This window comes from Aythya ferina (assembly GCF_964211825.1).
Source record: "Aythya ferina genome assembly, chromosome: 29".
NCBI classification, from domain to species: domain Eukaryota; kingdom Metazoa; phylum Chordata; class Aves; order Anseriformes; family Anatidae; genus Aythya; species Aythya ferina.
Window position 1 is genome coordinate 1,519,768 of NC_140326.1, and position 27,981 is coordinate 1,547,748.

Here is a 27,981-nt window from a genome sequence, read left to right on the forward strand (position 1 = left end):
CGCAGTCCGCCGTGAGCCACCTCCTGCATGGCACGGGGGGCACCCGGCCACGCCAGAGCCCCGCGCGGAGTCCGGGCTGGGGGCAGCAGCTCCGACAAAAAGTAAAAATCAGAGCGAAGGCTCGAAAGCCCTGCTAGAAATCCCCACTGGAGCCAAGCGCTCGGCCTCCCCGCTCGCAGGCGGCCTCAGCTCCCTGCCCGTCGCCCCGCGCTCCTCCACCCTTGGCAAAGCTGCAGCCGCCGGCGGGCGCAGGAGATGCCTGCTGACTCAGGCAGGCAGCCGGCGCTGGTTCCCATTTGCAATGTTTTCTCTAAAACCCTCAGGGCTAGAAATTCTATTTAAAAAAAAAAAAAAAAAAAAAAAAAAAAAAAAAAAAGAAAGAAAGAAAGAAACCCAACAACAACAGCCAAGAAAAAAAAAATAAATAAAAACCCAACCATGAAAGCTGAAGCTTCTGCCTCTACCGAGGGCTTAGCCCGCTCCGCTCGACTTGGAAAGCTTCCCTTCCCCGGAGCCTGTAGGCAAGAGGATTTTTCGAGCCGCTGATATCCAGGGCCTTCAGTTGGGGCTTAGAAAGTTTTCAAAAGAGGAATAGAGAGAGGGGAGGATCAGCAAGCGTGCGGCGCGGGGGAGAGGCCGCCCGAACGGCGGCGGAGGTGAGGCAGGGCGAGGACGGGGGGCTCAGCCTGCAGCCCCCTACCCCGGGTGGGTGATGCGGGGTCCCGAGTGGGTGCTGCTCGCCCCGGGCAGCCCCACGCCTTGCACACCCGTCCAGCTGGCGTGCACGTGCCTGAGTGTGCACACGCAGGGGGACGCACGCCCCAGGACGCACGCGTGCGGCGTGACACGCGTGCACGGGCGTGCACACGCACGGGCACAGCGGCACAAAGCCCCCCCCCCCCCCCCGGCGTGCTCACACGCGTGTTCGCCCCGCGTGCACGCGCCGACACGCATGCACGCGCACAAACACGCGTGCACGCGCCTGCACACGCATGCACACCCATGCACACGCACGCAGCCTCGTGCACACGCATGCACACCCGTGCACACGCGAGCAACTCCAAGGTCCCACGCGCGTCCAGGCGCAACCCTCGGGGGCGCAACCCCCCCCGTCGTGCAAAAAGCCGCCCCCCCGCGCCCCCCCAAGGCCCGGGCCCCCTCTCGCCCCCCCGCCCCCGCTCCCCCCTCCCCAACTTTCCCGAGTTGCCGCCCCCGGCCCGGCCCCGCCCCGCCGGCAGCGCGCACTCCGGGGCGGCGCGGCACGGCTCGGCACGGCTCGGCACGGCTTTGCACGGCTCGGAGCGGCTCGGCACGGCTCGGAGCGGAGCCAGCGCAGCCCACGGCCCTTCCCCGGCCCCTTCCCGGCCGGGCCATGCTCTAGCAGCGGCGGCGGGGTCGAGCGGGGCGGCGGGGCAGCGGCCCCCCCCCGCGCCCCCTGCCCGCAGCGCGGCCGGGACGGGAGCATGCGGATCCTCTTCCTCTGCCTCCTGACTCTCGCTGACTCCTACGGGCAAGGTAAGAGCCGGGCAGCGGGGGCAGCGAGGAGCCTGGCACGGCTCGAGGGGCACGGCCCGGCTCGGCACGGCTCTGCCCGGGGCTGGGACCCGGCTCCGGACCCGCGCGGTGCCGCCGCGCCCCGCTGGGATGCGCCCGGCTCCGGCCAAGGGAGCCCGCGGCTGGCTCCCGGGGGGGCTCCCGAGGCTACGGGGGGGCCGGGCATGGTCTTGGGGGAGCCCCCCAGCGGGGGCTGGGACCCTGGGTTTGTGCTCGTGGACCCCGGCTGGGGAGCCGCGTCCCCGGGTTGGGACCAAACGGACCCCCCCTTGCTGCGTCCTGATGCAGCCCGGGGTGGGCTCTGCTTCGGGGCAGGGCCCCCCCGGTTTCGGTCCCGCTGGATGTCCCCCGGTTAGGGCCGTGCCCCCCGCAGGGGTCCTGCCCGCCCCCCCCCCCCCACCCCCGGTCCGGTCCCGCTGGAGCCGGGGTGAGGCCGGAGGAGATGGGGGCCGGGGGGGCCGCGGCGCTCGGACGCAGGAATTTGTCGGTGCTGGGGCAGGCGGGGGGGACCCGGCAGCTCTGGGGACCCCCACAATAGGGGGGGACGTGTGTGGGGGACCCGGCCTGGACGTGGCGATGCTGGCCCAGCCGTCCGTCTGTCCGTCCAGCCAGGATATCTCGGTGAGAGGGGGCGAGCGCCGGGGGCAGCCGGGACCCCCAGCTCCCAGCCTGGGCAGTGCTCAGGAGCGGGGCTGGGGACAGCGTGGGGCACCCCCTTTCCCCCCCCAAATCATTTTAGGGGCTTGCTGCAACCCAGGGGCTCGCCCGAGCCCCCCCACGTCCCTACATGACCCCCCCCCAAATGACCACACGGAGCCATCGAGGGAAACTGAGGCACGAGGCACCGCGTGGCCAAGGTCACGCAGAGCGAGGGGTGAGGGGCTGGGGGCAGCCCCGGTGCCCCCCCCGGCCACCCCGACCACCAGCGGGGCCCCCCAGCACGGGCACCGTGCGTGCCACCAAGCTGCTGGGGTCTCAGCTGGGGTGTCCCCCCCCCACCCTGTGTCCCCACAAATGGCACGGGGGGGGGGTCAGTGCGTGGCCAGGGTCGGGCACTCGAGGGCATTGCCCTGCGCCGAGCCAGCCCCCCCCCCGCCTTGCACAGCCTCCGGGTCCTTCCCTGCTGCAAAATCCAATCTAATTTTTAATTAAGGGGGCGGCGTTGCTAAGATGCCAGGAACAAAAATGAGTCGAACGGGGGGGGGGGGTTTCAAAGGAGCAAGCAAAGCCTCTTAGAGGGCCGGGGCCGGGGCCGGGGCGGGGGGGGGGTCGATCCCAGGCTCCCCCGCGCAGGGCTCGGGGAAGCGCCGCGGGGCTCCGCTGCCCTCCCAGGAACAAAAGCGCCCGCACGGTGCCATGTGCATCGCGCCGGCCTCGCCGCAGGGACGAGCTGGATGGGCTGCGAGGACGGGGACGGGGGGGGCAGCACCCCCCCCCCCCAGCATCCCCCAGTCCCCCCCGGTCTGAGCGGCCCCGTCCCGCCACCGTCCCCATCTGGCTCCTGCCACCGCCAAGTTTCGCTTCTGCCTCCCCGCGGCCCCGCTCCAAGGTGGGATGCTTGGGGGTTTAGGGGGGGGGTGGGAGGGGAGCAAAACCTGGTGGGCTCCCCCCCCACCCCGCAGCCAGGCGTGTGGGTGCCGGGGGGGGGGGGGTCTGTGCCATTCATGGAGTTCCACCCGCTCGCACAAAGATGTTGAATGGGTTTCATCACTCTTCATTTCTCACTAAATAATTTTCTGTATCTTATCTAAATGAAACCCATTATTCTTCCCCCCGTTTCAATCACTCGCTGTGATTGCGCCTCAAATTGAAATATTTATTCATTTTCTGGGCGATTCTTCTTCTCCTTCTCTCTGTGGGTTGTTGTGTGTGGTGCTTTTTTTTCTTTTTTTTTTTTTTTTTTTCCTCTTTCCCTCCCTTCTTCCCTCCCAAGGAAGAGCAGCGAAATTGAAACAGCGGAGAGATGGCGGCGGGGGCTCGTCCCGGGGCTCTGGTGCCGGTGGGGCTGAGCTGAGACCCCACAAGCTCCCTGCACACCCTAGGGGAACGTGGCTGAGCCCCGCTGCCTTTGGAGCCCTCACCCCTGGGTGCATCCCTGCTGAAGGGGCAGGAGTGGCACCGGGCGCTCCGAGGTCAGGCCGGTCCCTCTGGCCCCCTTGCTGGTGCCTTTTTTTGGGTGGGGAGCAGGTTCAGGGCTCCGGTCCCACCACCCCGTGCCCCTACAGGCACCCTAGGGTGATGCCAACCACCCCAGTGCAGCACCAGCATCCCACAAACTGGGGCTGCCCCGGGTTTATGGGGCAGGAGGGACGGTGCCGGGGCACGGGGCCACCCTTCTTGTGCCAGGGACGAGGTGGCTGGGTGGGGGCTGCACCCCAAATCTGGCTGCTGGAGACGGGTGGAGGCAAATGGGTCTCGGTGGCCACGGGGGGCTGCTGGGGGTGGTGGCGGGCACCTGCCCGTGCTCCCCTCCCGGGGCCGTGGTGGCTCGGCTCCCCGCGTGCCGCGGTGGCGTGATGTGATTTGTGAGCTGACCGTCGTCTGCTGCAGGGTAATAAAAGCCCCCGGGAGAGCTCCCGAGCTGCAGCGTGGCGGCCGGGGAGGGTGGGAAGGTGGCCCCGGTCCCTGAGGCTGGGGGGTGCCAGCGCTTGGCGTTGCCCCCCTCTGTGGGCACAGGGGGAGGCTGGAGATGTTCGGGGAGCGAAGGAGCTGCCGGTGGCTTCGGGGCATCCCCAACGCCCGCTTCATCCACCCGCAAAGCCCCGTGCCACACTCGGCGTGATCCTACAGCGCTCGTGGACCCGTGCCAGCTGTCCCCAGGGTCCCCTCTGGGTCGCCATCATCGTCCCCGTCACCCTGCAGTCCCCAGAACACCTCGGAGGAGGAGATGGAGCCCCAAAGGGTCACCGCGCGTCCCCCCGGCCCCGCAGCAAGGGGGACCTGGGGGTGGCACCCCCAGCCCCGCACTTTGCCACCTCCCCATTCCCCGCAGCGCCCTTCAGCGATCCCAGTTTGGCCAAACTGGGATCAGAGCAGCCTGGGATTAAGGTGCTTAAGCGCAGGGGGATGGGGCTGGCAGCATGGGGTGCCCGAGACCCCCGGGTGCTCCCCCGTGGGGCTCCAGCACCGGCACGGAGAGAGGACGGGGGCTACGTGGGGTGGGTGGGGAGGGTCCCGACCTCCCCAGGAACCCCAAAGCCGCTTTGTGAGCGCCGGGGATGCCGCGGTTTTGTGCAGGGTCCTGCCCCGAGCCCGTGGCACATCCCTTACAGAAGGGGCCGGATCCTGCCCCGGCACACAGCGAGCCCCAGCTCAGCCCCGCAGCGGGGCCAGGGCAGCTTTTGGGGCCGGCGGGGACGGATCCTGCCCCGGCAGCCACGGCCCCGTGCCGGGACTTGCCTGGGCCGCCCGTGCCAGGGCTGAATCGGCCGCTCCCCAGCTGGGGCCGTGGTTTAGTGCCGGGGAAGCATCCCCGGGGGGGACACAGCGGCCCCGTCCCGCTCCCCTCCTCGCAGCCTCCTGCCCGTTCCCTGCAGGGCCCCCACCTCCGGCCGTCCCCCTGCCCGCGGTGACCTCCGGCACCCCCCACGCCCTCCTCTCCGAGGTGAGAGCGGGGTCGTCGGCCACCTCCGCCCCACCGACCCGAGCCGAGCAGCATTAATTACATCCCCAGCCTTTAATTCGAGCTTGATTTAATCCCGAGCCAGCTTTCCTCCTGCCCCGCCTGGCCCCGAGCCCACCTGGGCTCTCTCGCCACCCCCCCGTTTGGGCACCCATGGGTGCTCGCCCGCCCCGCTCACCCCATCCTTGGGGCCACCAGCCCCAGCCCTGCAGCACCCACCTTGCCAGCCTGCGGGGATGGATGGGGACCACCACAGCCCCAAGAAGCCCCCCGGTGTCCCCTCGGTGTCCCCTGCACCTGCGGGACCCCGGTGGCCCCGTGGGGTGTCCGGCAGGGACGCAGCCCCCCCAGCAGCGCGGGCGGCGGGGGGCTCGTGGCTAACTCCCCATAAAGGTTCCCCTAATTGCTTGCCTTACCTCAGGTTTTATCATCAAAGCATCCGTTATTCCCTCTCCAGCCTCCTTTTCTTTTTATTATCTCTTAATTAATCACTCCAGCTTTCACACTTAGCAGATAATTACAGTCTCCTGGGTGCACGGCTCATTTTCATAACCTCCTGCTCCCAGCCGGGGGTGGGCACGGCGCGGGAGGGCACCGGGGGGGGTGTGTGTGTGTGGAGGGGGGGGACAACACCGAAGGGACCCGTCCTGCGCCCGCAGCGGGACCGCGGCACCCTTGGGTGCCCGCAGCCCCACCTGGAAATTGAACATCGGGGCTGAAAATTGACAGCGAGGGGGGCAAAATCAGGCAAAAACCATCGTGTGGAGTGCCGGGGGGGGGGCGTAGGGTGCCGGGGGTCCGGGCGGGAGGAGGAGGAGGCTCGGGGCAGAGTTAAGGGGATGGAGGGAGCCGAGCGCGCAGCGGGGTCCGGGCGGGGGGCTCGGAGCAGGGTGGGGGGCTCGGAGCCGGCCAGGAGAGGACCCGGGGTTGGGGGACGGCTGGGGGGGGGCAGGAGGGGGTTCGAGGAGCCGAAACCCTCGGAAAAAGGCGCAGGGAAGGGAAAAGGGGGGGAGCGAGGCCTTTTTCTGCAAGGGCTGGAACATAATGGGCTGCCAGCGCTGCCATGGCAACGGGCGGATTATGATCCAAATGGAAATCAAAATAAGAGGTGGGGGGGGGGGGGGGGGGAGAGAAGAAGAAGAAGAAGGAAAAAAAAAAAAAAAAAAAGCGAAAAGAGTGGAGTAAAAAGGAGGAGGGGAGGAAAAACAACTTTTATTTCAAACCCGAGAGCGGCCGTGCGCCGTGCGGGGGTTGCCATGGGAACGGGGGAGGAAAAAAAAAAAATTAAAAAAAAAAAAAATTAAAAAAGGGAGCAAAAACCACGCAGGCGGGCGTGCGAGGGGGCGCGCGTGGGTGCACGAGGGCGCACGTGCCCGGCTGGGCGTGCGAGGGGCACGAGGGGACCCGCTGGTGGCACCGGGCCCCAGGCGGTGACACCCGGAGCATCCCCGGCCCCCGCTCCCTCGCCTCCTTGCGAAGCCCTTCCCGGGGGATTTGGTGGGAAAAGGGGAGTTTTTGGGGGCGGCCGGGGAGGGTTCCCGGCCTCCTGCGGTGTTTTGGGGTGCACGAGGCTCGGCCCGGGGTTGGGGGGTGTCGTGGGGGCTTGGGGATGGGGTGGGGGACACGGCGGGTGGATGGGGGCTGGGGGTGACACAGGGAGGTGACAGGGGTTGGGGACAGCTTCTGCCAGGGATTTCTGGCAGAGATTTGGGGGAAACTGAGGCACGGGGCCTCGGCTGCCCCCGGGGAGGGCTGTGGGGCCAGGGCTCTGCACGCAGCGTGGCCATAGCGAACAGGGAGCAGCGGGGAGCACCCCAATAAATCCAAGGACACCCCAAAAAAGTGCCTGTGTCCCCCCCTTTCCGCCCCGTGCCAGCCCCTGCCCGCTGCAGGATCGGGGCCGGGCGCGGGGAGCTGAGGGTTAAGCGCCGGGTTTCCTTTCTCTCCCTCTTCTTCCAGAGAGCCTTGGCAGGAAATTCCTCAAATTCCAGGCTTGTAGGATCATTGCTGGGCTCTGACCGCAGGAGCGCAGCCAGGGCTGCTCCAGCTTCTCCTTTGCGGGACTCGCAGGGGCCGGCGGCGAGGGGGGGGCTCCAGGGCGGCCCCCACGGTGTTCCCAGCCCCGTCCCCGTCCCCCCATTGCCACCCCATAGGGACCCCGGCGCTGGGCTCGGCCCCATTTGGCCAAGCTGGCCTTGGTGGGCACAAAGCCCCACGGGACCCCCCCGTGTCACCGCCCCGGGGGTGCTGGCGGGGGGTGGGTGCCCTGCAGACCCCCCCCCCACCCCACCCCATTCCCCACCCAGGACCCCAAATTTTTTGGTGGCGGGCACAGGATCGGGGCGGGCTGAGATTCCTGCCCCTATTTTCTGGAGCGGAGGGGGAAGGGAGCGAGGGGCCATGAGGTGGGGGGGACAACAAGGGTGCCCCCCCCCCAAAAAAAAAAAAAAAACAACTTGTGGTTTCGAAGGGGTCACCGCGCCCCAGTCGAGGTTTCCACCAAACCCCCCCTTTGTGAGCCCAGCACCCCGAACCACGCTGGATTTATCCAGCACCAGGATAAATCCAGGGGGGGGGTTCCTGCCCCGTGGCACCGGGGGGGGGTCCCATCCCCAGCCCTCGGCACGGGGCCGCTCTGCCCCATCCTCTCGGGGCCCCGTATCGGAGGCTCGCGCTCCCAGCTGCTCGTCCCGATTCAATGTGAATGATAATCCCATTATTAAGAGATGTCTCATTAAGACATCTGTAACGAGAGCGCTTACCAGCAGCTCGGTGGAAGGGTGCCAGCCCCGTTTAAATATTTCTTTCCCCTCCATTAATGATTAGGGAATTTGGTTTTTCTTTTTTTTTTTTTTGTTTTTCTTTTTTTTTTCCCCCTCTTTCCCAAAGAAGAAGTCCCCTCCCCCCGGCGCGCACACACAAACAAAAGTCTTAATTAGACATTGTTCCTAACAGGGATATTACACAAATTAATTAAACTCAAGCCAATAAACAGCCCTGCTCCATAATTCTGACAGCCCCAGAAATGAAGAGGAAATAACGAGGGCAGAGGCGCCGCCAGCTCCCGGCTCGCCCATGGGTGGGGGGGGATGGGGGCACCCTGGGACCCCCCCGTGGGGGCTGAGCACGGCGTGGGGGGGGAGCAGCGGCCGCACATCTGCAGCCCAGGCCTTTGTGCGAAGGGCAGCGAGGGGAGGAGGAGGAAGAGGAGGAGGAGGAGGGGGCTGGGGTGCGAAGGCTGCCCCGCTCTGCTGAGCCAAAATGCACAGAGCCCGGCATGGGCGCACTCGGGGAGGGTGCACGCGGCTGCACGTGCAAGGACACACACACACGTGCATGCACGCACCCGTGCACACACACACACACCCGTGCACGCATGCACACACACGGGTGTGCACAAGAACATGGCCCATGCTCATGTTCGCAGCTGCTGTGCATGCACATCGCTGGGCTGTGCACACCCGTGCAAGTGGTAAAGTTGGTGCACGCACGTGCACGCTGCTGGGCAAGCATAGGGACGTGCACACACGCATGTGCATGCACTCCTGTGCAAGCAAGCATCTGGTGCATGCACACACACATGCACGTGGTCCCGTGCAAGCATCTGGTGCATGCACTCATGCACACACACACGTGCACGCACACACACTCCTGTGCAAGCAAGCATCTGGTGCATGCACGCTTGTACACGTGCACATGTTCCTGTGCATGCACTTGCACACCCATGCACACTCCCGTGCATGCACAGCGCCGTTGCACACTCGCTCCTTCCCTCTCATGCAGCCGCTGCACCCCTCTGCGGCCCCTCGCTCCGTGCCCGCAGGCCGTGCCCGGCCCCCCGTGCCCCCCAGGCGCGCCGAGCCTTTGTCTTTCTGCCTGGCTGCCCCCTTTCAAGGGGCCGAGGGCCCTGAAAGGCGCCGAGGTTCTCACACAAACGCCGGCCGCCGGCCGCTGCCTCCGGGCAGGGCAGGTGGGGGGGAGATGGAGACCCCGGCCCCAAGGCGCTGGAGGGGGCTCGGGGCTCTTGGGGGCACTGGGGTCCTGCAGGTGTGATTGCTTTGGGGGGGTCAGGGGGACTGTGGGGACCCCTAAAGCAGGGTCCTGCCAGGATCAGCCCTCGGAGCGCCATGGGATGGTGCCTTGGGGTCAGCCCCGAGTGCTGTGGGGCAGCAGAGGGGTCCCCAGAGGGGGTTTGGGGGGTTCCAATGGGGAATCTGCGGGGGCAGCAACGGGATTTTTGTGGGACAGCAAGAGAGTTCCCATGGAGCAGAAGCAGGGTTAATGCGGGGGGGGGCAATGGGGTTCCAATGGGATAGCTGTGGGCTTCCCATGGGGAAACGAACGGGGTTCATATGGGGGAAAAGTGGGGCTCCAGGGGCTCCCCACAGGGCAGCAAGAAGCCCCCAAACCCCCCACCCCAGCCCCCTGGTGCACGCAGCTGAAGGGGCAGCGGGGTGGCCCCATGGGGACGCTGGCCCCGTGCCCCCCCCCCAGCCCAGCTCGTTTGCCATACGGCAATAAAGCACTTCATTTATTCGCTTCTCTATTTTCTCCCTCTCCCTGCCCAACACTGGTTTATATTTTATTGGCATCTTTGCTGCGCTGAAAGTAATGTAATTACGAGGGGAATTTATATGTTGTTTCGTAAGTCGGGAGTTCATTTTTTTTGTATTATTATTATTAGGTGGGGAATATTTAAGGCTCCTCAGGAACGAAAAATAGAACCCAATTCCACCGCGTCATCTCCCCCGGTATTTATGCCTCTTCCCAACGAGGTTTCAATTGAAAATCGCTCCGTATGTTCCCAGCGCCGCGTTATTTTCTCCCCGTGGCTCATCACGAGCCGGTGCCTCCTCTCCTCTTCATCCCTCCGGGTCCTCTGCCATCGCTCGTGGCATTTTGGGGCTGTCACAGCCGTCCCCAAATCCTTGCCGTGCGCATCCCGCTATCGAGGCGCTTTCCCCGTGCCTCAGTTTCCCCCAAAAAGCTGCCTTGCGGGGGGGGGGGGGGCAGCAGGGTGTTGGGGCCGTGTGTGTCCCCCCCTCCCAGGCTCTCCTCCTGCCGTCCCCAGCAGCGCAGGCGTCCCCGCCGCGGTGACACTGATGGGCTGTGACACGGCGGGAGGTGCTGGCTGCCCGCGCGGCGGCGCGGCGCCCGTCTCCTGCCCGGGAGGTAATCGAGGTGGAATATTTGATCGGCCGGGAAATGAGCTGCTAAATTTGTTGTGAGATTGGTGTCACAAGCAATCGCGGCGGCGCTCCTCGGCTGGCGGGGGGGGGACGGCAGCGGCGGGGAGCGAGGGGACCCCGCGGGCTGGGGACACCAAGTTGGGGGGGGTGGGGCTGGCGGAGCCGGTGGCGCTCCAGCTGCTTCGGTGGCACGGGGGGCACGGAGATGTCCCCGATGCAGATGTCCCCGATGTGGAGATGTCCCCGCTGCGGAGATGTCCCCAATGCAGATGTCCCCGATGCGGAGACGGCCCCGATGCGCACCCCACGTGCCGCTGCCCCCCGGGGACGCCGCGCCTGGTGGCACGGCCAAGGTCACCGTGGCCAGGGCGCGGGGAGGACGGCGGGGACCCGGCGTGCCCGAAGGCGGCGGGGAGGAGGGGAACCGATCTCCTCCTCATTTGTTTTTATAATTCTGCCTTTTAAAAAATGAAAATAACTGGAGCATCCCTTCCCCGGAGAGCTTTGCTACCACCAGCTTCGGCAGCGGGAAGCGGAGCAGAGGGGTGGGGAGGGGGAAGAGGCAACAGAGTGGCCCCCGCCAGCCCCGTGCCAGCCCCGCGGGGACACTGGGGACACCCCGGGGCCACTCCCCGAGATGGCGGCGAGGGGCAGGGCTGGATGCGGCCCCGGCCCCGCCGTCGGCCGCCCTGGTGCCTCCCAGCCTGGCGCTGGGCGCGTGCCAGCGATGCGCTGGCGTCATATGATGGTGGTGAAATACTTTCCGTTCCTGCTGGGACGGGAGGGCCGGGAGCGGAGCCGGGGTCCTGGCTCTGGAGGCAGCCACTGGGGGGGGGAAATGGGGACAAGGGACAGGGATGGGAATGGGGACAGGGATGAGAATGGGGACAGGGATGGGAATGGGGACAAGGACAGGGATGGGGATGGGAACATTGATGGGGACAGGGACAGGGATGGGGATGCTGGTGTAGGGGGTGCAGGAGCTGCTGCGGGATTCAATTACCAAGGAATTAAAGGATGGTAATATTCAATTAATGTCAATCGGAGCGGGATTAGAGGCAGGAGATGTTGTCGGATGGGTGGGACGCGGATTGGATGGGGTTGAGCTTGGGGCTGATAAAGGAGCGGGGCGCACAGGTTGGGGCTTTGGCCCCAAATGGTGCAGTTGGCATTGGGATGGGCACCCCAGGATCCTCACACCGTACCCCAACATCATCCTGCCGTACCCCAGCCTCCTGGCACCGCGTTCCCATCAGCGTTCCCGTCCCCGCTGCCCACCCCTCTGGCCACGGTAGCGTTAAAAAAGCGAAGGGGAAGGAGAAGAAAATAGAAGAGGGCATTGAGTGACTTCAAACAAGGAGCGGAAGCGGCTCCTCCTGCCAAGATGCTTTCAGAGCGCGCGGCTCGCGCTGTTCCCGGGCAGCGCTGTCTTGCTGGGGTAATCGCAGCGAAGCAGCCTCATAAATTGTTGATGGCAACGGGGACCCTCTCTAGCAAATATCAATTTGCTGGCTGCGAGCTGCGGGCGAGCGTGCTGCCGGGCTGGGCTGCCACCCGGGTCCCCGTCCCGCTGCTGTCACCCGCCCGTGTGGCACAGGGACACGGGGACGCTGCGGGAGCAGGCTGGGGGCATCCCAAGCCGCAGGGTTCCTCTGCCCCAAGCCTCATCCCAGCTCCCGTCCCTGCTCCCCGTGGTCCTGGGGTGGGTTCGGGGCTGTGGCTGCCACCCTGGGTTGGGGACACACGCGTGGGGCTCCGTCCTTGAGGCCACCACCGCCACCAGCCACCCGCGTCCCTGCCCCGAGCCGCGGCCGGCTTGAGCAGAAAGCCCCAAATTGCCGGAGCCTAAAATAGCTGCTGCTCCTCGGCAGATGGGGCGGGAGGACGGCAAAGTGCCAGGCTCGATCACGTCTCCGCTCCGCCGCGTCCCCCGCCAGCCGCGGCACCCACCCGCTGCACGGGCACGATGGCACCCGCGGGCTGTGCATGTCGCCCCCCAACCATCTCCCGATTTTGGGGACACGGTGACACCGGCGGCAGCCCCGTGCCTCGGTTTCCCCACGCTGGCAGTGCCCGAGGTCCATGCGTGGCACCGTCCGGGGGATTTTTGGGGCTGGCCGCAACCCTTGCGCTTTTTTCCATCCCATTGCCTCGTGCTGGGTGACAAGTGGCTCGGGGCGCCGGCACCGGGGCGGTGACAGCGCGGTGACAGCGTGGGGGCAGAGGGGACGCGGGCGGCGGAGTGGATGCAGCCAGCAGCGTGTCCCAGGGATGGGGACAGAGCAATGGGGACAAGGATGGGGACAGGGCAATGGGGACAGGGACGGGGACAGAGCAATGGGGACAGGGATGGGGACAGCGATGGCCCCGGCTGCAGCAGCCACCCGCGGCCCCGTCCTCCCTCCCGTCTCTCCCTTTCCGCTCTGCCGGGCAGGGCCACAAGGAAGCCAAATCCTCTTTTCTCTCCCGCAGAATAAAACCAGTGGAGGGTGGGATTTTTTTTTTATATTTTTTTTTTTCCCTCCCTGTGTATTTTTTTTTTTTTTTTTTTCCCCCCAATATAAATAGAAGCGAACAACTCGGGAAGAGGAAAGGGGAAAGGCTTAAATTTAAAAGCGGTGAGAAGAGGAAGGGGAGGAGGGAAGAGAGATAAAATAATAAAAAAAAAAAAAAACTCGAGCGCGGAGAGATTTAGCTCCATCTGAAAGCTGTCAGCGCGAATAAAAAGCTTTTCTTTGAACCCTGAGTTTAATAGCGAGAGGAGAGAGAGGGAGATTGGAGCACCAGCCCCAGGGCTTAATCAGACCTTCATTTGATAAATAGAGGGAGACAGGGCCGGGCGTGTGGCTGGGTCCCCGCCGGGTCCCTCCGCGGGAGCCCCCCGCGTGCCCGGGCACCCACGGGTGGGCACAGGCCGGGTGCGCACCCCCGGCACCCCGCGGCCGTGCCCCGGGGCCTCGCCGGGGATCTGTGGGATCTGCGGGCTCCTTGGCACAACGTCAAGGACCCGCCGCGGCGAGGGACGCGCGGTGCTCGCTGTGCCGGGGCCGAGCCCCCCCCCCCCGCATCGCCCTGCGCCAGACTAAACAGCGGCGGGGACGGGATGGGACTGGGATGGGGATGGGGATGGGGATGGGGATGGGGACAGGATGGGGACAGGGATATGGATGGGGACGGACAGGACGGTGCCTGCAGCAGGGTGGGGGGCACCCGTGCGCCCCTCTTTGGCATCCTGCGGGTGCCACCGGGTGCTCTTTGTCACCCCGCGGTGGCCCTGTGCTGTCCGTGGGTCCCCGCTGTCTCTGTCTGTCTGTCTGGTGGCCGCAGCCCCCCCCCACCCCGCGCTGCCTCCCCCCCTTCCCCAGCTCTGATCTTCCCCCACGCCCACCTCTCTCCAGGCACCTTCCTCTTTGATCTCCGCTCTGCTTTTTTATTCCCCCCCCCAGCTCCATCCCTCCCCCCGCCTCTCCCATTCTCTCCTTTCCCTTTATCTCCCTCCCTCCCCCTGTCCCTGCTCCCGCTCCTCTCCCAAAACGCTGCCGTGGGAGGGCCACGGGGCAGGGACATCCGAGTGTCCCCAGCCACCCCCTCCATGCCCAGGGCCCCGTAGCCGGCTGGGGGCACCCCGGGGTGGGGGTTTGGGATGCCCACGCGGGTGGGATGTGACCGGGGGACACCGGCAGTGACCGTCCCCAAGTCACCGCGGGTCCCGGTGGGCTCTGCGAGGGGCTGCAGGGCTAGGTGCCCCTTCCTCAGCACCCTGGGGTGCCCCTTCCTCAGCACCCTGGGGTGCCCAGTCCGTGGGTCCTGGGGTACCGGGTCCTGGGGTGCCCCCATCCTGGGGATTTGGGGATGCCCGAAGCCATGTGTGGGCTGGGGGGGGTCTCTCCAGGTGCCTGGGGGCGATGCTTTGGGGTTGGTTCCTGGTGCTGGGGCACAGCCAGGGGGTGCTGGGGGCTCCCCGGCAGCGGTGGGGGGATTTGGGGAGCTGCCGGGGGCTTTGGCTGCAGGATCAAAGGCAGAGGGGGCTCAGAGCACCCGGCTCTTGGGGACAGAGCACACCCAGGGGACACAGAGCGCACGGTGCTGTGCCATGGAGAGCCATGCCGTGCCGTGCCGTGCCGTGCCAAACTGTGCCATGCTGTGCTGAACTGTGCCGTGTTGTTCTGTGCCATAACGTGCCGTGCCGTGCCGAATTGTGCCGTGCCAAACTGTGCCGAGCCGTGCCGAGCTGTGCTGAGCCGTGCCAGGCCTCGCCGGGCCACGCAGGCGGAGGCAGGGCTGGGGACTTAGCGGCGGCTTCGTTATCTGCAGCTCGCTCATCCCCAGAAGGGATTTCTGCCTCCCCCTCTCCCGCTCCACAGCGGAAATCATTTGAATATTTTAGCAAGAGGCTTTCAAAGTGGGGGGGGGGAGGCGAGCACGGGGGAGAGAGAGGCAGCTCCCCTCCGCCACCCCAGGGGGACCCGAAACGCCCCTCGCCCCGCTGTCCCCATGCTCCCCAAGCGGGTTGGGACCCCGGTGTGCCCAGTTCCCCCTTTTTGCCCCCCCGCACACGCATGTGACACCCCCACACGCATGTGACACGCACCCCGCGCTCCCCCCGCTGCCCTCCCGGTCGATGCCCGCTCGCCGCGTGACGGCCGCGGCACCACGGGGACACGGCCTGGGGGGCTGGGGACGGCGCTGGGGACCCCGGTGCTGGTGGTGCCGGCACAGCCCAGTGCCACCAGTATGACGGAGCACTGGGCGCTGTGGTGCGGGGCGCCCTGGGCCGTCACCAATCCCCGTCCCACGTCCCCAGCGGCGCAGACGCGGTTCGTGGAGGAGCCGGAGGACCAGACCGTGGTGGCCGGCCAGAGGATCGTCCTCTCCTGCGTGGTGCTCAACTACTCCGGGATCGTGCAATGGACCAAAGACGGGCTGGCCCTGGGGATGGGGCAGGGCCTCAAAGGTACCCGGGGGGGGCTCAGGGGGTGTCACCACATGGTGACACCATGGGCGTTATGGCCTCTGCGGTGCCGCAGCCCCCATTTCCCAGCTCCGTGTGCCGGAGCGGGGCCACGTGTGCCGTAGTGAAGCTCTGGCAGGGACTGGGCGCTGCTCTCTGCTCCTTGCTGCACGCGCCGGGGGCCCTGCGTGGACTGGGGATCCTGCATGCATTGGGGTCCTGGCATGTGTTGGGGTCGTGCATGCACTGGGGTCCTTGCACTTGTTGGGGTCCCTGCATGTATTGGGGTCCCTGCACACGCTGGGGTCCTTGCATGTATTGGGGTCTTGCACATATTGGGGTCCTTGCACATGGTGGGGTCCCTGCACGCCCAGGGATCCCTGCACGCACTGGGGTCCCTGCATGTATTGGGGTCCTGCACATATTGGGGTCCTTGCACACACTGGGGTCCCTGCATGTACTGGAGTCCCTGCATGTATTGGGGTCCCTGCACACTTTGGGGTCCTGCCCGCACCGCAGTCTTTGCCTGCGCCCATGTCCCTGCACGCCCTGAGGACCCCCCCGTGCCCCGGGGATGCCGCACGTGCCCCACACATCCAGAGCTGGCACCGGGCAGCAACCAAAACCCCCAGCCCCGGCGAATCGGGCTCAGAAATTTGGGGTCACGGGGAGCACCCAGGGGGTCCCGTCCCCTCGGCGCTCACCCCGCGCCGTGTCCCCGCAGCCTGGCCGCGTTACCGCATCGTGGGCACGGCCGACTCGGGCCAGTACAACCTGGAGATCAGCGACGCCGAGCTCTCCGACGACGCCGTCTACGAGTGCCAGGCGACCGAGGCCGCGCTGCGCTCGCGCCGGGCCAAGCTCACCGTGCTCAGTAAGGAGCCCGGCTCCCCCCCCGTTACCCCCGGGTCCCCCCCCAAACCCCTCCCGGACCCCCCGAGCCAGCCCAGGCAGGCACAGGGAAGGGGCTGCCGGTGCCTGCGCCGCCGCCTCCCCCTTGCCTTGCCTCCAGCAGCCCGGCTGTGCCATTATCTTTAATGCCTTAATCTATATTCACGCCGTGGCTGAGTTACGGGACCTACGAGTGCAGTAACTTTGATTTCCCCGACTTTTGTGTCTTGTAAAAAAAAAGAAAAAAAGAAAAAAAAAAAAAAAAAAAAGATGCTGCCGGAGCCGCAGCGGAAATGTTGCATGAACGGGGTTTTGGGGCGGATTTCTTGCTTTTCTTAATTTATTTTTTTTTTCCTCTCTTTCTCCTTCTTCCCCTGGCGTTGAAATTCCCATTAGAAAGGCAGGAGATAAAAGGCGCGCGGGTGGGAGCTGTGGCTGGGGGCACCGAGCTGTGCCCATGGGGGTCCCCCCCAACTCCTGCTGAGCTCAGGGGGTCCCCCTGTGTCCCCCCGCAGTGTGGGGCTCACGTAGGGCAGAGGGCTCCTAGGATGGGGGGTCCCCATAGCCATTCCTCCTGCACCCAGCCAGCACCCGGGGGTGTTTGCAAGCAGCCCAGCCCCTCCCTCAGCACAGCACGACCCCCCCAAACTCCCTGGTTCCCTTCTCCCCAAGAGCCCAGCCCTAATAAATCAGTTTCAAATCAAGGTTTTAGCTCCTCAACTTGGCGTTTGTGGAGGGCCCCCGGTGTCCCCAGTGTGTCCCCGGTGTCCCCAGTGTGTCCCCAGCGTCTCCAGTCTGTCCCCGGTGTCCCCAGTGTGTCCCCGGTGTCCCCAGTTCGCCCCCTGTCCCCTCTGCAGTCCCCCCCGAGGACCCCACCATCGACGGAGCCCCCGAGATCCTGCTGCGCGCGGGGACGCCCTACAACCTGACGTGCCGGGCGCGCAGCGCCAAGCCCGCTGCCACCATCGTCTGGTACCGGGACGGGCTCCAGCAGGACGGAGCCATCACCACCACGGTACCGGCCATGTCCCCACCCCATTCAGCCCCCCCTTGGCCTCACCATGGCCCCATGAGGCGCAGGAGCTGACCACGAGCCCTGTCCCAATCTCCCTGGCAGGAGGTGCTGGCTGACGGCAAGCGGGAGACGACGACCAGCCAGCTGGCCATCAACCCCACCGACCTGGACATCGGCAGGGTTTTCTCCTGCCGCAGCACCAACGAAGCCATCCCGGCAGGGAAGGAAACCTTCGTCAAGCTCAACGTGCACCGTGAGTCCGCAACGGGGGCGGAGGGGATGGAGGGGACGGAGGGGACGGTGCCGCGGCGCGGGGACGTGGCACGCGGGTGTCACCGGCGCAGAGCGAGGAGCTTTCAGGGTGTGGGGTGTTGTGGGGTGCTGGGGGGCTCCCAGCCCCGTGGTTTGGAGCCCCCCAAATGGTGTCTGGGTTGGTGGGGGCCGAGGTTGCACCCGCTGGGTTCACCGGAGCCGGGCTGTGCCGGCGTCAGGCGGGGGCCAGCTGGGGACGGCGCGGTGAACACCGACCTCCAGTGGCTGCTGCGGGAAGGCTCGGCCCCGCCGGTCCACGGCCACGGTGGGCACCCAAAGATATCGGGGATGGAGGGTGCCTGCTTCTGGAAGGGATGAGGGGCACCCAAATCCATCAGGGATGCTGGATGCCCACATCTAGAAGGGATGGGGGGCACCCAAATTGATCAGGGATGGTGGTTGCCTGATTCTGGAAGGGATGAGGGGCACCCAAAGCAGTCAAGGATGGTGGACACCCATAGCTTGAAGGGATGGGGGGCACCCAAAGTGGTCAGGGACAGTGGGCACCCACTTCTGGAAAGGATGCCAGGCACCCAGATGGATCAGGGATGGTGGGTGCCTGCTTCTGGAAGCAATGGGGGGCACCCAAAGTGGTCAGGGATCGTGGGTATCTACTTCTGGAAAGGATAGGGGACACCCAAATTGATCAGGGATGCTGGACGCCCACATCTAGAAGGGATGGGGGGCACCCAAATCGATCAGGGACGGTGGGCACCCACTTCTGGAAAGGATGCCAGGCACCCAGATGGATCAGGGATGCTGGGCACCCCAAAAGACCATCACAGTTTCGGGGCTCTCCCCCCGTGCCGTGCCGTGCCCAGCACACGGGGCCGGCTTCGCTGCGCCGGGCCGGGGGCTTCTCCCCTCGCCCCCTTCTCTCTCTCTGCCACGCTGAGCCCGCCCCAGCGGCCGTGACGGCTCCGTCCGCCTTCCCGCAGATCCCCCGACTGTCACCCTGTCCATCCAGCCCCAGACGGTGCAGGAGGGCGAGCGGGTCGTCTTCACCTGCATGGCCACCGCCAACCCCGAGATCAAAGGCTACAGGTGAGGAGGACCCGCGGACCCTTTGGGGGGGGCTCCCCCCGACCTCCGGGCTCGATCCTCGGGGCCGGGGGGGGGGTGCTGAAGCCGGGGTCTTCGCTCCTTCCAGGTGGGCCAAAGGGGGGGTGATCATCGAGGAGGCCAAGGAGAACAAGTACGACACGCAGGTGGACTACACCTTCTTCACGGAGCCCGTGTCCTGCGAGGTGCACAACGACATCGGCAGCACCAACGTCAGCACGCTGGTGGACGTGCACTGTGAGTGGGGCAGCCCCCCCAACACCCCCAACACCCCCGAGACCTCCCCCCCACACCCCAGGGCTGCCTCCCACCCCCCTCCCCAACCCTCCCCTCTCCCCGCCAGTCGCCCCTCGCATCATGGTGGCCCCCAAGCCCACCGTCACCGACATTGGCTCCGACGTGACGCTGACCTGCATGTGGTCCGGCAACCCCCCGCTGACCCTCACCTGGACCAAGAAGGAATCCAACATGGTACTGAGCCGGGGGGGCTCAAGAAGGGGCTGTGCCCACCCCCACCAGCCCTTCTGAGCCCCCCCCTCGCCCCCACCCAAGGTGCTGAGCAACAGCAACCAGCTGTACCTGAAGTCGGTGACGCAGGCGGACGCGGGGCAGTACATCTGCAAAGCCATCGTGCCCCGCATCGGCGTGGGCGAGCGCGAGGTCACGCTCTACGTCAACGGTGAGCGGAGAGAGGGGGGTGGTGGGACCCCCACCCCGGTGCCTTTGGGTTTCGGTGACCCTCCCCACTTCGTGTCCCTCCCGCAGGGCCCCCCATCATCTCCAGCGAGGTGGTGCAGTACGCAGCGCGCGGCGACCGCGGCAAGGTGGAGTGCTTCATCGGCAGCACGCCGCCGCCGGACCGCATCGTGAGTGAACCAGGGGGCTCCGTCCCCATCCCCATCCCCGTCCCCGTCCCCATCCCCTGGGGGGGCACGGAGAGGCGCTGACACAGCCCCCCTCTGCCAGGCCTGGGCTTGGAAGGAGAACGTTTTGGAGGCAGGGACACTGGAGCGCTACACGGTGGAGAGGACCAACACGGGCAGCGGGGTCCTGTCCACCCTCACCATCAACAACGTGATGGAGGCCGACTTCCAGACCCACTACAACTGCACCGCCTGGAACAGCTTCGGGCCGGGCACCGCCATCATCCAGCTGGAGGAGAAAGGTACCGGGGGCACGGCGCCGCGGCCACCGCTGAGCCGCCCGGCCCTGGCTCATGTCCCCGCGTCCTCTCGTCCCCCTGCAGAGGTCCTGCCCGTGGGCATCATCGCCGGGGCCACCATCGGGGCCAGCATCCTCGTCATCAGCTTCCTCGTGGCGCTCGCCTGCTTCCTCTACCGGCGTCGGAAAGGAAGTGAGTGGGGGACGGGGACGCCACGGATGGGGACGGGGAAACCAGGATGGGGATGGGGACACCACGGATGGGGACGAGGGCACCACGGATGGGGATGGGGACAGCATGGATGGGGATGGGGAAACTGGGATGGGGATGGGGACACCACGGATGGGGATGGGGACACCATGGATGGGGATGGGGACACCACGGATGGGGACAGGGACACCACAGATAGGGATGGGGACGCCATGGATGGGGACGGGGAAGCCATGGATGGTGACAGGGACACTGTGGATGGGGACGGGGACACCACGGATGGGGATGGGGAAACTGGGATGGGGATGGGGACACCGTGGATGGGGATGGGGATGCCATGGATGGGGACAGGGACACCACAGATGGGGATTGGGACACTATGGATGGGGACGGGGAAACCAGGATGGGGTTAGGGTGCCGTGGATGGGGATGGAGACACCACAATGGGGACAGGGACACCACAGATGGGGACAGGGCGGGGGGACCAGCCAGGCTGTGCCCCCTCTGTGCCACCTCCGTCCCCGCGCATCCCCAGGTCGCAAGGACGTCACCCTGCGCAAGCTGGACATCAAGGTGGAGACGGTGAACAGGGAGCCGCTGACGCTGCACGCGGACCGGGAGGAGGACACGGCCAGCGTCTCCACCGCCACCCGCGTCATGAAGGCCATCTACTCGGTAGGGGACGGCCCCCGGAGGGGCCACGCCGCGGCCAGGGCTGCCGGATCGTGTGGGGTGGGAGTGGGGAGGGAATGAGGCCATGTGTCCCCCTGCAGTCCTTCAAGGATGACGTGGACTTGAAGCAGGACCTGCGCTGTGACACCATCGACACCCGCGAGGAGTACGAGCTGAAGGTCTGGTCCTGGGGGTGGGGATGGGGTGGGGTGGGATGGGATGGGATGGGGTGGGATTGGGATTCGGATTGGGATTTGGATGGAGATGGGGATGGGATGGGATGGGATGGGGATAGGGAATGGGATGGGATGGGATGGGATGGGATGGGATGGGATGGGATGGGATGGGATGGGATGGGGTGGGGTGGGATGGGATGGGGTGGGGTGGGGTGGGGTGGGATTGGGATTGGATTGGGATTGGGATTGGGATTGGGATTGGGATGGAGATGGGGATTGGATGGGATGAGGATAGAGGATGGGATGGGATGGGATGGGATGGGATGGGATGGGATGGGATGGGATGGGATGGGATGGGATGGCAGAAGGTTGTGAGGGGATGGCTGACACGGGATGGGGATGCAGACGAGGATGAGGATGGCCTGGAGACGGGGATAGGGACAAGCACAAGAAAGGGGACAAGAACAGGGGCATGAAAAAAGAGCAGCTCGGAGGCGAGAAGGGACCAGATCCTCGCCCACCCCACCCCACCCACGCTCCCCTCCCACCTTTTTACCCCTCCCCATCCCCTCAGGACCCCACCAACGGCTACTACAACGTCCGTGCCCACGAGGACCGCCCGGCCTCCCGCACCGTCCTCTACGCCGACTACCGCACTCCGGGGCCGGGGCGCTACGAGGCGAGGCCCCCCTCCCGCCTGTCCCACTCCAGCGGCTACGCGCAGCTCAACACCTACAGCCGCGGCGGCCCCGCGTCCGAATACAGCGCCGAGGCGGCCGCGGGCACCGGGGCCCCCCCGGGGACGGCGGGGGGCGAGACGGCCAGCCAGCTCTCCTACGAGAACTACGGGGGTCACGGCGCCTTCCCGGCCGGCGGCGGCGGCTACGGTGGCTACCGGTTGGGCTACGGGCAGCCCCCCAGCTTGGAGCGGGCACCCTACGACGCCTACGACCCCATGGGCAAGTACGCCAGCGCCACCCGCTTCTCCTACACCTCCCAGCACTCGGACTACGGGCAGCGCTTCCAGCAGCGGATGCAGACGCACGTCTAGGGGTTGTGGGGGGTGGGGGGGGGCGGCGGGGAACCCGGCGACTGTCCCCTGATATTCAGGGGTTCATCCTGACCCCCCCCCACCCACCCACCCCTCGCCCCGCTTCTCCGTGCGCCGGGTCCCTTCTCTTCGAGCTTCCACTCCCCGCTGGGATAGCGGTTGTCTTCGCGGTACCTTCCCAAAGGGGCGCGGGGCGGCCTCCCCCTGGCCCCGTGCCCCCCATCCCGGCCCTTTTTCCCCCTTTCTGGCTCTGCTGGGAAGGGGGGGGAGCCCGGAGCCTTCCCCGATGGGGGCTCAGCCCCGCACGCCCCGGCCAGCGCCGCCCGTCCCGTGGCACACGTGCGGATGTAGGCGCCGCGTTTGGCTTCTTTTCTCCCCAAAATGCCCCGGCCCAGCCTGTTCCCGTTCCCTGTGCCTTGACTTTCGGGGTTGGCCCACGCTCGGGGCCGGCTCCCTCCCGTCCTTCCGTCCGTCCGTCCATCCCACAAAGCCCCCGCTCCCACCCTGCCCCGAGCCGGTGAGCAGGGGGCACCCCGCTCACCCTGGGGGGTCCCGGTACGGCGAGACCCCAAAAACACCCCCAAATCAAGGGGACAGGGGGCCCTCAGTGAATGTATTACAGGGATATGGGATAGGGGCAGCTGCTGGCTGAAGGATTTCGGTCCCCAGATGGGCACCGGGACCCCAGAATAAGGGGAACCCCAGAACAAGCAGGACCCCAAAACATGCAGGACCCCAAAACATGCAGGACCCCAATTCCCTCGGGAGCAGGGAGCCGGGCTCTGGCTGGGGCACGAGGGATTTCGGGGGCACTTTGTGAGCTCGATGCTGGGGAGGTTTAGGGGAGGTTTTGGCTTCCCAGCTGCATCCTACCCAGCCCAGCTCTCGGTACCGGCACCCTACAGACTCGGGGGGGTAGGGGGTCCCCGCAGACCCTTGGGATTAGGTACGAAGCACCCTCCCCCTGCCTGCCCGGCTCTGCCCTGGGGATCGGGGCGAGCTCGGTGGCCCCCATCCTGCAGAGCCTCCTCCTCCTCTTCCTCCTCTTCCTCCTCGCTGCGGAGCCGGCCCCGCGGCAAGCAGGTACGATTCGGCCGCAGGACGGTTCGGGAAGGAAGGGGCACGGCACGGGGAGGGGGGTCCCCGATATCCCAACCCCCCCCTTCCCCGTCCCCAGCGGGTTAAACCTCGACCCCAAAGGTACTGTCAGGACGGTGCTGAGCCCCCCCCCCGACCCCCGGCCGGCCGTTTCTTGCGATGGTGCCTGACTTAACCCCGGCTGTCGCCCCCAGATGCTGCACCCCCACCGTCTATAGCAATAGCGTCCCGCCGGCCCCGAAGCCAAGCTGAAGCTTTAAACTCAACTCCCTGGGGCAGGGGAGCGGGATCGGGGCCCCCCCGGCCCCAAAGGGAGCCCCGGGCCAGGTGGCAGCACCCCAGGGCGCGGGGGCGAGCGGGTCCCCTCCTAGCACAGGCTGTTTTAGACCCCCCCCCCCCCTTCCTTTCCCCTAGAGACACGTATCTGTGACCCCTGCCCCCCCCAAGCCACCGTTTTTTTATTTGTCCTTTTCCTTTTTTTTAAATATTATGTACTATATTTTTAGTCTTAAACACGATATATTATATATATTTAATTTTTTTATATATATATTATAAATATAAATGTTAAAAAAAAGAAAGGGCTGCGGTTTGCCTTTGTAGCATCTCGGGGGGGGCTCTGCCAGCGGGGCTGAGGGGACGTGGGACCGGGGGGGATGATGGAAGGGGGGGTCCCCAGCCACAGCACCCCCCGCGCTGCCTCCGTTGACCTATTTTTTATTTTTTTTGCCCAAGCTTTTCAGCAGGAGCCGCTGCCAAGAGGGGCGGCGGGCGGTGGGGGGGGGGACACGCTGGCAGCCCCTCCGCACCCAGCCCAGTTTTATTTCTCCCAGCCCCGGCTGCGCCAACGGGCTCGCTTAATGATTTTGTTTCCCTACGAACGCAGGCCTATTACTTTGCGCGCTTCCACGCCTGGTTTATTATGCATGAAGCAGGCAATTTGCCTGCTGCTCCCGGGACCCATCTTTAAAACAAAAAGGTGCTTTGTCATTCCTAATGGCTTTTGCTGGAGCGTGGAGCGTGCGCTCGGGCGGACGGATGGATGGAAGCATGGGGTGGATGCGTGGAGAGATGGATGCGAGGGGAGAGGCGTTAAACCCCTGCTCTGCCCTAACCCCTTTTTCTCTTGCCATGAGCGAGTTTTGCTGGCCCAAACCCAGGAGCGAGCCACGAATTCACACCTGGAGATTAGATCAGCTCCAAAATCCCAGCCCCGGAGCTGCTTCCACCTTGCTAAAGAGGCAGGCGCGTCTCCCCGGGAAGCACCAACCCTCCCCTCCTTGCCACCCAGCTCATTTATTCCGAGCTGGATTCTAATTTATGCCCCGGGATGGAGCGAGCTCGCCGCCTCCTCTCGGCTCCGCAGAAATCCCTCGCCTGCTCCTTCCTCCCTCGCCTCCCCGCAGACACGAGGCTGCAGCCTCCAGAAGAGCAGGGGAGGGCGTTGTGGGGCTGGTTTTTGGTGGTTTTTTTTTTTTTTTTCATTTTTTTATGGGTTCCTGCACGCCAGCCCTCGTGGATGTGTTGCACTGAGATGAGGGAACACCCCAAAAGTTGGGGGGCGCAGACGAAGCACCGCGGGTCTGGGATGAGAGAAATTGCCTTCGGTTTCACCAGGCTGTCCCTGTCCCCTCAAAGGTGGGGACAACGGAGGGACGGGGCACTGGGAAGCACCCAGGAGCCAACAGGCAGCTGCCTTTGGGTCCTGGGGTTTCCCCCAAACCTGGCTTTGGGTCCTGGGGTTTCCCCCAAATCCAGCCTGAGAGCGCCAGGGAAGCAGCCCCCGTCACCAGGAGCTCCTGACCGGGGCGGGCACAGCCCCAGCCTCGCTCCCAGCCATCTGACAGCCACGGCAGGTTAAAATTAAAAAAAAAAAATGCAATAAGGGTCCCTCAAGAAAAGCCTAATTTGTTTCCCGGAGCCCCGGACCCGCTAATAACATGCTGTAAGCGGAGATACCGTTCCCGGCTCTTCCCTCGCCGGCTGTCGTGCTGGAATTTAATCTCAGCCCTCCGCTGCCCAGGTTGGTGATAAAAACAGAATTTGATTTCGTTCCTAATAAATCAGGGGCTCGTGGAGAGGAGGTGGCAGGAGGGCTGAGGGGGCCGGGGCTGAGCTGAGGGAGGGGGTTTGGGGCTGGGCAGGGTGCTACAGGGCAGCCCCGTCCCCATTTATCCTCAGAAAGCTGCAAAGCACCGGGAATGTTTCCCCCCCCCCCTCCCTGAGACCCCCCCCCCAGTGTTATTATGGTGTTATCCAGGTTGGTGTTTGAGCCAAATCTCTCTATTTTTGCACCAAAAGCAGGGGCAGGGCCACCAGCAACAGAATATGAGGGAATAGGCTCCTAAGGGCTCCTAAGGGCTCCAAAACGCCCCAAAAGGCCCCAAAACGGCCCCAAAGGCCCCTCGCCCTCACGGAGCAGCACCAACCCACCACCACCACCGCCCGCCGGCCAGGCGGGCACTAAGCCCCGCCCCTCCCCGCGGCTCCTTTTATAGGGGCGGAAATCCCGCGAGATTTCAGCCTGAGCGAGAACTCGGGGAGGGGGTGTCTTCGCGCGCCCCGCTGCTGACGTCATCAGTAGGCGCTTGGCGGCGGTCGGGGAAGGGTGGAGGGGAGGAAAATGGCGGCCGCGGGCGGCGGCGCCTGGGACCGGGCCGGGTCCCCCGGGCTCCAGAGGCTCCGGGGGGTGCCGAGGGCCCCGTGTGGGGCCCTGGGGTGCGAGAGCCGAGGCCGGGGGGCTCTGAGGAGGCCGAGAGCTGCGGGAGGACGGCGGCGGGAGGGGGGGAGCAGCCGGGCCCCGGGCTCCCCCTTGCGTCCCGGGGCTGCCTCAGCGCTGCTGCTGGGAATTAACTGCTGGAGCTGCGAGTGAAAAAACCATAAAACACCCCCCGAAATGCCCCAATTTCTGTTGGTTCCGTGGCCCGGGAGAAAACCCCAGACCCAGAGGGGCTCCGACAGCCCCAAAGGGCGACAACAATGCAATTTTGGGACCCCTCAGAGGGGAAAACCTGAAATTTTTGGCACCCACAGACGCGCCCCCCTTGTCCCGGGGATGGGACAGGCAGCGGTGGCCTCGCTCTTGTCCCCACAGCGGGTTTGCACCCCTTGGGGCCGGGCTGAGACGCACCCAGTGCCGTGGGTGTCCCCAAAATCACACCCGGTCCCTGTCCCGGCGGTGCCAGCGAGGGGCTGGGGTCCCCCAGGGACACGATCCTTGGCGCCTGGAGCTGCGCCGAGCCCCCCCTTGCCTCGTGCAGGCGCCGTCCCCACCCCTGCGGCCGCAGCAGGGATGAGGAGGGGGGGAAGTGGCTTCCCCCAGGCTCCGCCGCAGGTTTCCTGCGTGAGCCAAAGGCTTGCGGCCGGCCAGGAACTGGGGGGAACTGGGGGGAACTGGGGGACCCCCATCCCTAGGCTGGGTGGGCACCCCAAGGGGGGGACCCTGCTGCGGGGCCATCGCCTCTCAGAGAGCCCAGGGGGGGTCTCGGGGGCTTCCTGGGGGTGAGGAATGGATTCGATCCCTCCCGGTGCTGGCGGCAGAAGTGCTCGCAGCTCGAGCTCACGCGGCTCCAGCTTCGTGCTTCCAGCTCGGAGGTTCAGCCTTTTTTCCCCCCCCCTCTCCCCGTGACACCCAGTGACTCCGCGCGGTCACGTTGAGCCGGGTTCTCGGTGAGCTGGGACTCTCCCGGCTGCTGGCAGGCACGCTCCCCGCCCCAGGCAGCCCTGGGCTGCGCTGCTCCTCCTCGCCCACGCACGAGGACAAGGCTGGAGGGCTCAGGAGCTCAGGATGTGGCCCGGTGGTGCTGGAGGGTTTAGGGGTTCAGGTTTTAGGGGTTTAGGGGTTGAGGGTTTAGGGGTTTAGGGGTTCAGATTTTAGGGGTTGAGTGTTTAGGGTTTAGGGGTTCAGGTTTTAGGGGTTGAGGGTTTAGGGGTTTAGGGTTTAGGAATTCAGGGTTTAGAGATTCAGGGTTTAGGGATTCAGGGTTTAGGGGTTGAGGGTTTAGGGGTTTAGGGTTTAGGGTTTAGGGGTTCAGGGTTTAGGGGTTTAGGGTTTAGGAATTCAGGTTTTAGGGTTTGAGGGTTTAGGGTTTAGGAATTCAGGGTTTAGGGGTTCAGGTTTTAGGGGTTCAGGGTTTAGGGGTCCAGGGTTTAGGGGTTCAGGTTTTAGGGGTTTAGGGTTTAGGAATTCAGGGTTTAGGGATTCAGGGTTTAGGGATTCAGGGTTTAGGGGTTGAGGGTTTAGGGGTTTAGGGTTTAGGGTTTAGGGGTTCAGGGTTTAGGGGTTTAGGGTTTAGGAATTCAGGTTTTAGGGTTTGAGGGTTTAGGGTTTAGGAATTCAGGGTTTAGGGGTTCAGGTTTTAGGGGTTCAGGGTTTAGGGGTCCAGGGTTTAGGGGTTCAGGTTTTAGGGGTTTAGGGTTTAGGAATTCAGGGTTTAGGGATTCAGGGTTTAGGGGCTTCTCCTGATGCTCGTGGGGTCACATTCTGCCCGTGCTCCTGGTCCTGTGTCCCCCTTCTTTGGGGCATCGGTCTCCCGGTCCTGGCACTGCTGCCAGGCGGCACGGGGACGTGCTGAGGGGCGATTTAGGGCCCCGTGCAGTGGCTCTCAGCCCATCCCCTCCACCCCGTACCCCAACACCCAGAGCCAAATCCAAGCGGGGACGCAGCGAGGGGCTGGACCCACGCGCGTGCCCACCTCAGATTGTGTCTCCGCTTTTTCTTTGGGGTGCTCCGTGGTGCCGTGGTCACCTCCCCGTGCGTCCTACGGCGATCAGCCCCTGCCAGCTGCAGGGAGCAGCCCCTGGCAGCAGCTGCCACAAATTTGGGCTTCGTGGCCCCTCAGCTTGGGGTCTGGCACCTTCCCGGGGGTCCTGACCCCCACTGCCAGTCCCTGCAGGCTTTGGGCATTGCCCCCCTGCTCCCCAGGGGCTGATTTACCTTTTTTTTTTTTTTTTTTTTTTTAAGCCTACTGCACGTGGCGCTGAGGCTCTTTCCCTTTTTATCTTTTCCACCTTGGC

The 27,981-nt window shown here is 65.2% G+C and overlaps 1 protein-coding gene across 1 annotated transcript; it reads left to right on the forward strand.

Moving 5' to 3' along the window:
- The first annotated feature begins 1,263 nt into the window (after positions 1-1,263).
- Positions 1,264-23,494, forward strand: KIRREL1 (kirre like nephrin family adhesion molecule 1). Its single transcript, XM_084500856.1, has 15 exons — positions 1,264-1,515; positions 15,170-15,319; positions 16,041-16,190; positions 17,065-17,222; positions 17,325-17,475; positions 18,473-18,578; positions 18,685-18,833; positions 18,940-19,067; positions 19,149-19,275; positions 19,362-19,462; positions 19,563-19,761; positions 19,843-19,950; positions 20,504-20,643; positions 20,742-20,819; positions 21,391-23,494. Exons 1-15 carry the CDS (start codon positions 1,464-1,466, stop codon positions 21,865-21,867), a joined length of 2,274 nt encoding a protein of 757 aa, XP_084356982.1. The 5' UTR covers positions 1,264-1,463; the 3' UTR covers positions 21,868-23,494.
- Positions 23,495-27,981: the final 4,487 nt, after the last annotated feature.